Raw genomic sequence first — 9,795 nt, 5'->3', positions numbered from 1 at the left:
CCACTTCTGTTCCCTCTGTCCCCACACACTATCCATGATCTGTGCCTTCAGTGGTGGCCCCACAGGCTGCCCCCATCCCTGAGCACATGAAATCTCGAGAGACCCCTCCTTATGCCCCTCTCAACCTCCAAATCTGTGCAACTTCATCCCCCTCCAACCGCCGATGTTGCTTAAGGATGCAGCAGGAAGAGGGTATCTTTGTAGCTGCCCGCTGGGTCACTTCCGAGCTGGAGACCATCGGCGAGCTACTCGCCCTCTACATGTTCCTACGTCTTTAACGTGGCAGTAATAATTCTTACCTCTCTAGACTCTTGTTAGGGATACAGGTGTTGAAACAGTGGGGCCTCATGAGGGAGGTCAGTGGACACTGCCTAGCAGGGTTGATTTCCATGTTTGTCCAAATGGGGAAATGAGGGCCCAGAGCTGGTGGTAGACTGGCTGAAGGTCACACAGCAAATGTACTGTCAGACTCCGGGAGTCCTTGCTGACCTGTTCTAGGAAGTATCCTCCCTTCAAATGAGGGTTTCCTTCCTCTGGCCCATTTGTTGCATTTTCAGCCATCTCAGTTTGGCTTCAAGACCCCCCCCCCTCCACTCCCAAAGCCTTCTCTTCAGGGGAGCAGCGTGCCTGGCACTTAGTAGGCACTTGTGAAGACTTGCTGAAGACAGGCATGGAGGCACATGCAGGGCAGGTGCGGACGGGCTGCTGGCAGGGGAGAGGGTGGTGGGCAGGGAGCTGAGCACCAGGGTGGGCAAAGGCTCAAGGTGCTTTTTCCATCCCTCCAGCTCTGCCTTTGCCAGGCCTGGCTGTCTGAGAAATCTCATTTTGCTAGCAAGCTGATTCATGGGCCTGGGGTCCTAGTGCTCCCTGAGCAGCTCTCTGTCAATAACTATTCTTTACAAGGTCCCTCGATTCGTTTTCGGGGTTGAAGACAAATTTTTAAAGAGGAGTTCAGTGCCAGGGCCATTCCAGAGGGGCTGTTAACTTAACGTCCTGCCTCGTTCCCTCCAAGCCTGCTCCCTCTTGAACTACACGAGGGTCAGGACTTGCCATTTCCAGCAATTGCTTCTGAGTTCTCGCATTTGGACGAGGGGTGGGGGTGAGGAATGGAGAGGAAGGGGCACGGATTACAGGACAGGGCGGCAGGCCAGCTCTGACTCCGTTATGAAGTTCTCCGGGTGACCCTGGGCCAACGGTCCCCTTCTTTGGGGTCTCCCGTGTGTGAAAGTGTGGAGGCTGACAGACACCATCATGACGGCGTCCCCTTGGTTTCCTGGAGTGACCTGGTCTCTGTAGTTCATTTGGGCAGGAGGTCTCAGTGTTGAGCAGCGGCTCGTGTCCCCTCCCCCTCATCCCCACGCGGGACCAAGGAGTTGGCAATTCCACATCCAAATGCCACGGGGTCCACCCAGCTCTGCTCCTGCTGCCTTGGTTCTTGTCCCTTCTGCGGCAGCATCCTCCGAACTGGTTCTCCTGCCCCCCCCCCGCCCCCGAATTTTCCTCCGGTCACCGGGTCAGGGGGAAATAGCCTAAACCTCAAGTCTGAGCCTGACACCCCCACCCCCGCCTTGTCCATGCTGAACTCAGCACACTGCCTCTGGCTTCTGCAACTCTGCATGTGTATTTCGTGCTTCTTTTACCACTGGTGACTCCTATTCCAGAAATATATGCATAAAAAAATAAAGGAAATGTGCAGAGATATGGGGGAAAAAAAAAAAGAAAACAAAAGCACGGGGCATGGGGTGTGCGTCCTTCGGGTCTTTATGCCCACCGGCTTCGCCTCCCAAAATGCCTTTGGCTCCATCCTTAGCAAACTCAGTTTGAGAATGTCCCCTCCCACCTCCTTTGTGTCCCACCAACCAGGGTTAAAACATCACACATGGCATCAATCATTCCAGATAACCGTGGGCAGCTGACTCGTCCATCTTTCCAGCAGGGCTGGGGCTCCTAGGGGGACAGGCCCCTGGTTTTGCCTCCATGCTCCCCAATAGGGCCTGGTGCACAGTAGGAGCCTAATGTGTTGAATAGACCAATGGATCTTGAACATGAAGGCCTGAGAAACTCCATTTGCTGAGAACCTCTAGGAGCAGGGTCTGTGCTGGGAGCTTCAGTCCGGTCAGCAACCCGAGGGCTGCCGTGATCCGTTGGGCAGATGACTGTGGAAGGCAGGCTTCCTTCCATGCTGGGCGGCAGCAATGTTGGGGCAGGTACCAGTGCAGCCCTAGTCCTGTCCCTGGTACCTCAAGGCACAGATTTCGGTGGCTGTAGCCCCCTGGCTGGGCCCCTGGAGGCTGGCCTGGCATCCTGTCGGGCTCTTGCCTCTGGCCAGGCCTCCTGTCTCCACCCCCATCTCCACCCACCCCAAGGCTGCTGCCTGTTCTGGGGAGTGGCAACCCAGGGCTGTGGAGGCCCTGTGCAAACACACAGATCAGATGTGCCCAGGGGCTGTGCACTAGCCCTTGCTAGTCCTCCTGAGAAGGAGAGGCCCACCCAGCCGCCTTTGCTCTCTCCTGCCTGGCTCTCTGCCATAGAGACCCCCTCCCCCCACGGGCTTTCCTCCATGGAGACGGGAAGCCTCCCTGAGTGTGACAGTGACAGGCAGGGACCTGCTGGGGGTGGGGGGACTGAGGGGGAAAGGAATCCAGACACCAATCTTTTTTCAACTCCCCACCCCACCCCAGCCTTTTCTCTGGAAGCCCTGAGGCTTGCCCCACCTTCCCGAATCAATGAGGGCAACTCCTAGAGGAGGTACCTCTTTGTAGGGGAACTTTCTGGGTCAGCACGTCCTCAGCCCCAGGGTCCGAAGGGATGTGAATGTCGGAGCAGCAGCAGGCCTGTGGCCCAGCTCAGCCGTGTTTTGATCTCAGGCCATTTAGTGTGTCCACAGTGTGCGTGTGCATGTGCGTGTGCACGCACGCACCAGGGCAAGACACAGAGCCAGGCACTATGCACTTTTCTCTTCTCCAGGAGCTGCTGCTCCGGCCCAGTCTGGTCACCCCCATTTATTTAAGAAAATCAGACACAGTGGTGGGTAGAACCCAAGAGAGAAGCGGCTGTGGGCTGGGAGGGGTGGGGAGACGCTTGGCTCCCTGCTGCCTTGGCCTGTCCCAAGGTCCTTCACAGCATGTCCCCTGGTACCCTCTCCCCCTCCCACCAGATTCTGCTTCCTGGGGGTAGGGGGGCTGGCTGCCCCTGCGGAGAGGAAGGCATGGTCAGCAGAGCAGGAGGGTGGGGCTAAGGCGCAGTGTTGACCTCGCTGTGGGCTCAGCAGGGGGACCCGGCGTCCCTGGGCTGCCCAGACCACAGTGCTGGGGTATGGTTTGCAAGGGGCAGACCCAGGGCTCCTCCCCACTGAGGCCCCTGCCCACAGCCAGTTTAGACAGAGGAAGGAGTCCTGAGATCTCAGGAAGGTGCCTGGCTTGGCCCAAGACCCCTCTGTAGGGTCAGCTCCCAGGTCCTGGGAAGGGACCAGGGGCACCCAGAAGCCAGCAGATGCTACCAGTGTCCACCCCGCCCCCCACCACCGATAGTTTGTCCACAGCAAGATCCTTGGCAGGGCAGGCCGCCGCTGCCTCCCCACCCTGCAGGACAGAAATCCCTGAATAGTGGTTTGAGAAAAGTCTTTGTGCAGCTTGTGACACAAGACCCCCCAAAGCCCCCCCAACACAGGGGGAAGACAGGGGACACGGGGGGCAGGGGCACAGTGTGGCCCACCTCACCCCAAGCTTGGCCTCCATACCTCACTTTTGGGGCAGGGGGTTGTCTAAGATGGGAGGAGGTCTGGAAAGAGTGGAACAAGGCCCGGGATTGCTTTCCTCCTCGAAGCTCCTGAGGAAGGAGCCCTCCACCTTGAGTGGCAGAATTGGGTATGGGGTGAGGTGGCGGGAAGGACCCCGTAGGGTAGGCGGCCACCCAGCACGGAGCAAAGCTGCAGGGGCAGGGAGTACAAAATCCACGTCGGCCGGCCTGCGTCAGTGTGAGCGGGGGTCCCAGCCACGTTCCCCACAGAGACCCCCCCACCCCGGGGGACGGCGCCTCTACGCGATCTCTTTGATTCTGCGCATGTAATTGTGCAGGTCTGGGGGTGCCGTGGGCCGCGTGGTGCCCGCCACATCCGGGCAGCCCCAACCCAGGTCCTCTTCGTCCTCCTCGTCCTCCTCGCCGGCGGGCACCGAGTCATAGGCCAGCTCCTCTGTGGGCAGCGTGGTGAAGGTGGTAAACTTGACCCGCTTGCGCTTGGAGGTGGGCGAGCTGGCAGGGTCCTCGGCCTGGTCACGGGCCGAGCCGCCCGAGGAGCCGTCGCCCCGCCCGTGCACCTGGCTCTGCACGCTGGTCTGCGAGCTGCCGCTGCTGTGGTGGTCGCCGTGGCAGCAGGCAGGCACGGTCTCCAGCGGGTTGCCCGCGGGCGGAGACAGCTCCCCCTGCACCCGCAGGGGCTGCCCGTTGCCCAGGAACACCCAGTGGTGAGAGTGGTCCATGCTGGTCTGGCCCTCGGGCGGGATGCGCTTGTGCCGGTAGCGCAGCACAAAGACGATGCAGTTGATGAGGAAGACGAGGATGGCGAGGCAGAAGACGCCCAGCAGTGCGTACATGCCGATCTCCAGGTCCGTCAGCCCGCGCGGCATCTGCAGGAAGCCGGTGGGCAGCGGCAAGAAGTCTTCCGTGGGTGGCACGGCGCTGGCAGTGCCTGGGCCCGGGGCCTCCGCTGCTGGTATCGCTGTGCCCGGGGGACCGGCTCCCCGGGCCTCGTCCTCGCCCCCGCCGTGGCCCGGCTGGCTGGGGCCCGGGTAGTCGTAAGTGGGGTCCTCCTCGTCCCGCCCAAAGTGCACCCGCAGGCCCACGGGGGTCGTGGCCAGCACACTCTTGCGTTTGGTTTTCTGGCAGCTCTCGGCAATGGTGAGCTCTGCGCGCAGCAGATCCCCGGCGCCCTCGGCCTCTGCCACCACCAGCGGGAAGGCCCGGTCCTGGGTCACCGTAGCCACCCGCTCGTCCAGGCTGCTCACCAGCAGCCCGTAGTCCCGGGGGCTGTAGAGGGAGAGGGGGGCGGTGGTGCCATCACTGTAGGAAAGCCAGAGGCTTAGAAGGGCTTCCTGGAGGAGAAAGAAGGGGACGGGAGTCAGAGAGCTAGTCCTGGCTGGCTTCCCTGCTAGGTGCTGGGCAGATGCTGAGCTCTCTGAGGACAGGGACTGTGGTACTGTGGGTCCCAGCTGTATTCCCAGCCCTGGAACTGCTCCTGGCAGGTGGCAGGGCTTAGGAAGAACTGTGGGAGCAAGAAGTCCTCCTCTGGAGGTTGTGGGCAGGTAAGGGGCATGCTACTGCTCTAAGCATTTCCTTGTCCAGTCGTCCTTCTCCCCTTGATAAGCTGAATGTATGTTCTGCCTTGGGTCGACCTTGAGCCCACTTTGTTGCAGGAGTAACCCCATATCTCCATGCCATGCCTGACTTTGGGATCATTCCCATTCGACATGTGGAGACCTTCTCCTCCTCTTCTCCTCCCAACCTTCTCCTCTGTTAAAACATTCTGAGAACTGCCTTCCCTACGGATGAGGAAGCAGGGCCCTGAGAGAAGGGATTGGCCTGGGGTCACGGAGCAAGTTAGGGGCAGGGGGACTCCTGGCTCAGTGCTCGACACCTGCCTTCTTGCTCCCTGTGCTCCTGCCTGTCAGCTTTCTGCCTCTGTCCTGCACCCCGGTGCATCTGTTGGGGGGCTGCAGCTGGGGCTCCAGAGATGGGTGAGGGTAATTCCTAGGGGTGGAGGCAGAGGTGATGGGCTGTCTGAGAATCCGGGAGGGGGAGCCCTCAGTGGGAACATCTCGGGGTGGCAGGTGCCAGAAGCGAGATCTTGGCTGGACTCCCTGTGCAGATGGCAGGGGAATGGGGTGGGCCAGGTGTGCTGGGCACCAATAGTGGACAGATCTTCCATTAAAGCCTGAATTTGGGGGACTCATGGCACAAGGACAAACTGGAATTGCCTTCATCCTTTCACACTGCAAGCCCCCTGGCCAGCAGGCTGGGCACCCGGTTACCTGCTTGAGGAAGCTGAGGGTCTGCTGGGCAGCCGTGGTGGCCAGGATGGTGTGACTGCTCCCTGGGCTGGGCCGCAGGGAGAGGGCGAGGCTGGCTACCACCTGGGCCTGCAGCTGTGTGATGCTGACCTTCTCCTCCGTCACTGTTAGCAGCGTCTCCCCAAGTACAGACTCCGTCAGTGGGGACACCACCTGAGACAGAGTGGAACAGGGGTGGGCCAAGGCCAGGAAAGCAGCATCCCCAAGATTCCCAGCCACAAAGGAATCCCAGTGTTGCTAGAAGAGAGGGCCAGAGCGTGGGGTGGGGGTGGGAGGGCAGGCTGGGAGGCTGGACTCTTGGGCCCTGCTTTAGGGCTACAGCTGGGAACCAGGGTCCAGAGGCCAAGTGAGGTTCAGGGGCTTGCAGGAGCCAGGCAGGAACACAGATGAAAGGTGGGCAGATTCTAGGGCAAAAAATAGCCCCCCCACACTGATAAATAGCAATTGATCTTGGGGAGACAAAAGGGAGTGGTGGGAACTGTGGCAAACAGAACTTGTGCTCATGCAGTATTGACTCCATCCAGTTAGTGCCAGGTGGGAATGCAGGCCCAGGGTTGCCAGATTCATTGTCTGTAAAACCAGAAGTCTAGATCTTCGAAAACAAGAGAGCTCCCAATGTTTCATTGATGAATCAGCCGCTTTACAGATAAATGCATATGGAGGCGGCTTGTATCCGGTGGGTCACACTATTCACCATATTTTAGAGGGTAGATTTCTACCCAGGCACCCAGCTGTAGAGGAGGAGGGTCAGACTTGAGTTCCTAGGTCCCCAAATTCCCTTTCCTGAGCCCCCTCTCCTCACCCAAACCTGCTCTCAGGGACCACACCGAGCCATACGGGGTTAGTAAAGGTCGCCAGGTCTTGCAGGGAGATTGTCCTCCAAGGAGAAGTGAGAGGATCTTAACCTCTGACAGTGGGGTTTCAGTAGGTGGGGGGAGCAGGGCGCGGGGCAGCGAGTGTGTTTTGGGTGCCTGCTGGGGTTGATCCCAGGGACAGAATCCCTGTCCCTCCTGGGACGTCTGTGTTCTCTGCCCGCACGGTGCCCCTGTGCCTACCTTGAAGGGGGTGGTGCCTGGCTCCAGGCCCGCCAGTGTGCTGCTGTCCACCATGCGTGCCACTCGGGGGTCCCCCACCCGCATGAAGTCGCTGACCAGGTCAGTGACCTCCACCAGCCAGTCCGGGCCCAGCATGGGGACCACCTGGTCGGCACCCTCGGACGATGTTGTGTGGAACTGCGTGAAGACCTGCAGAGTCGCGTGTTGATACTGCAAGGTGCAGCCGCGGCTAGCGCTCGGCCGCCGCTCCTCCTCCTCCTCGTCCTCGTCCTCACTCTCCCGGGCCGACCTGGAGTGGGGAGGCCGGGGGTCAGGGCTCTTCACCGGCCTCCGACCTGCACAAGTCACTTCCTCACCCTTGCGGGCTGCGGGCTCCGCCCCACTCCTTCTGTCTCTGACCAGCTGGGAGCCAGGTGTCCCCAGCCTTTTCTCTCCCAGAAAGGCAACTTCCTGCCCCTCCCTTGGCACCCTTGGCCTCTGCGGGTCTTCACCCAAGCCTGGAAATCAGCGGCGTCGAACCCTGACAAGCGCGGTCTCTTTCTCAGCACTGAGCACACGCCTGGCCCTGTTCTCCGCTCTCAACTGGGGCGAAGGCACTCCTTGCTCAGAGTGCCAGACTGCTCGGCTGGGGGTGCCCTTACAGCTGGGTGCGAACAGAACTTGGAAGGGATGAACTTGGAGATTTGGCTGAGATTTCCAAGCAGCGTGTGGAATGTGTGGCCTGGTTCCTCCTGCTGCTTATAGGAAAACCCAAGAGGAGAGAGGTAAACTGAGCCAAGCACCAGTAAGCAAAAGGGAGGCAGGACTGGATGAATCGGGACATTCAGCCTATTCAGGTTGCCGAAGATACGAAAACCAGGAGATTCGCGGTCCGGAGAGCAGGCTCTGGAGAGAGCCAGCCAAGGACATGGTTAGCGTTTTGCTACTGCTGTGGAAAAGAAGCCAGAATATCCATCCACAGAGGGCTCTCTCACCTGGCCTGACCCATCCTCACCACCATGCTGAGGTACATGCTAACGTGTCCATTTTGCAGACAAAGAAATGGGGCGCACAGAGAGGATGTGTTAAGTAGTCCAAGGTTGCCCAGCTAGGAAACGGCAATCAGGATTTAAACCCAGCCTATCTCACTTCACAGTGCACTACACCCTCATGAACTCAAAGCTGGCCCGGGAGCTGGTCCCAGGGCAGAATCACAGACCCCCTCCCAAACCCACCGGGTCAGAATCGGCACTTTAACTGGCTCCTTGGGCGACCACGTGCAGGTTCAAGTGTGAGAGGCTCTGATCCACATGGCCTGGCTCTTCCTTGATCTCTGTGTAATTGAACTGAGCCCAGCTCTTCCTTGACCACCACTTCTCCCCCAGCCCAGCCCCTCCCCACTTCGCTGCCCACCCCTCTTCCTCCCTCTGCCCTGCTGGCTCTTCCCTCCAGCAGCAGTGAGGGGTGAATGGAGTACACACCCCTGAGATGCACACTCAGGTGCATGAGGTGCCCCCCAGCGAGGGATCCTGGTGTGAGTCACTGCATGGCTGGGTTGGTACACACGAGTGTGCCCTTGGCGTTCACAGGCTGAGGCACCCACATACAGGTTTTGTCTTTGGCCTGGCTGCTCTCTCACCCTGTCTTCCCAGCCAACTCCTTTCCACTCATTCTTTAAAACTTAGCCAAGAGTCACCTCTTCCAGGAAGCCTGCCTTGACTTATCCTAGAGGAAGAGGTAGTTCTCTCCTCTGTGCCCCTTGATTCCCCGCACAGAGGGCTTCCTGGGTCCACCATGTCCTGTGGCATGTACAGGACAGCCTCCCTGCTGGACCCAGACCATGGCTGGGTCAGGCACTGGTCACACTCACCCCATGTCTCAAGCACCCATCAGTGGCAGGAACACAGTAGCTGCTCAGTAAATGTTTGTTGACTGCCTAACCGACCAACAGCCTGTGTACACCCGGGGCCTTATACACATACGTGGACCAGACCCCATACCAGGGCCGTGTCCACCTGTGAGTATCCCGAGTATCCAGTGTGTGGAAGGGCTGTACCTCCGGTCGGGGAGAATGGGCACCCTCCAGCCCTTCACTTGGCTGAGGCGTGCATCCGAGAGCTCGATGTGCAGGGGCAGCTTGGGGACCCAGACTGTCATTTCCAGAGGGGCATTGAGGATGTCATAGCGGAAGGTGACCCTGGCGTTCATGGACCCGCGCGACTCCTTTCCACTTACAAACACGTAGTCGCAGCTGCTGGATACCTGGCGAGGGGGAAAGAGGGAGGTGTTAGCTTTGGGGGTCCCTGTTCCCATTATTTCTTCACAGATCATCATCTCTCAGTGGCTACTATGGGAGGTTTTTGCTCCCTGGCAAGGGGTGACCATGCACCTGCCTTTATAGGAGGCTGCTTCTGAAGGCGCAGACCACACCTCAGAGGAGCCTTAAGGCTGAGGGCTCCCCAAGCTGGCTCCCCTTCCCAACATGACTTCTTGTGCCCTGGCATGGGTGTCTTTTGGTGGCGTACTCCACGGTAGAGAGGGATGTGTCCTGAACTCATGATTCCCCCCGGGCCCCCTGGCCCTGCGACCACCGGAAAATAAGCAGCTGGTTAATTTCTGAGGCAGGGACTGTTCTAGCCAGGGGTGGAGGTAGGGGATGGAGAGAGGAAAAAATCAGGACAGACAGGTGGCTGGCT

The 9,795-nt window shown here is 59.4% G+C and overlaps 1 protein-coding gene across 1 annotated transcript in view; it reads right to left on the bottom strand.

The window, feature by feature from the left end:
* Positions 1-2,731: 2,731 nt before the first annotated feature.
* Positions 2,732-9,795, bottom strand: part of TMEM132E (transmembrane protein 132E) — a 54,317-nt gene continuing 47,253 nt past the window's right edge. Inside the window, exons 6-9 of the mRNA XM_032321773.1 lie at positions 9,156-9,361; positions 7,121-7,409; positions 6,027-6,218; positions 2,732-5,090 (exon numbers count right to left, since the gene is read on the bottom strand). Coding sequence (XP_032177664.1) covers positions 4,038-5,090; positions 6,027-6,218; positions 7,121-7,409; positions 9,156-9,361 — 1,740 coding nt within the window. The 3' untranslated portion in view covers positions 2,732-4,037. The remainder of the gene's footprint in view (positions 5,091-6,026; positions 6,219-7,120; positions 7,410-9,155; positions 9,362-9,795) is intronic.

The sequence above is a fragment of the Mustela erminea genome, chromosome 18 (assembly GCF_009829155.1).
Source record: "Mustela erminea isolate mMusErm1 chromosome 18, mMusErm1.Pri, whole genome shotgun sequence".
NCBI lineage: Eukaryota > Metazoa > Chordata > Mammalia > Carnivora > Mustelidae > Mustela > Mustela erminea.
This window is presented reverse-complemented; position numbering and strand designations above follow the sequence as displayed.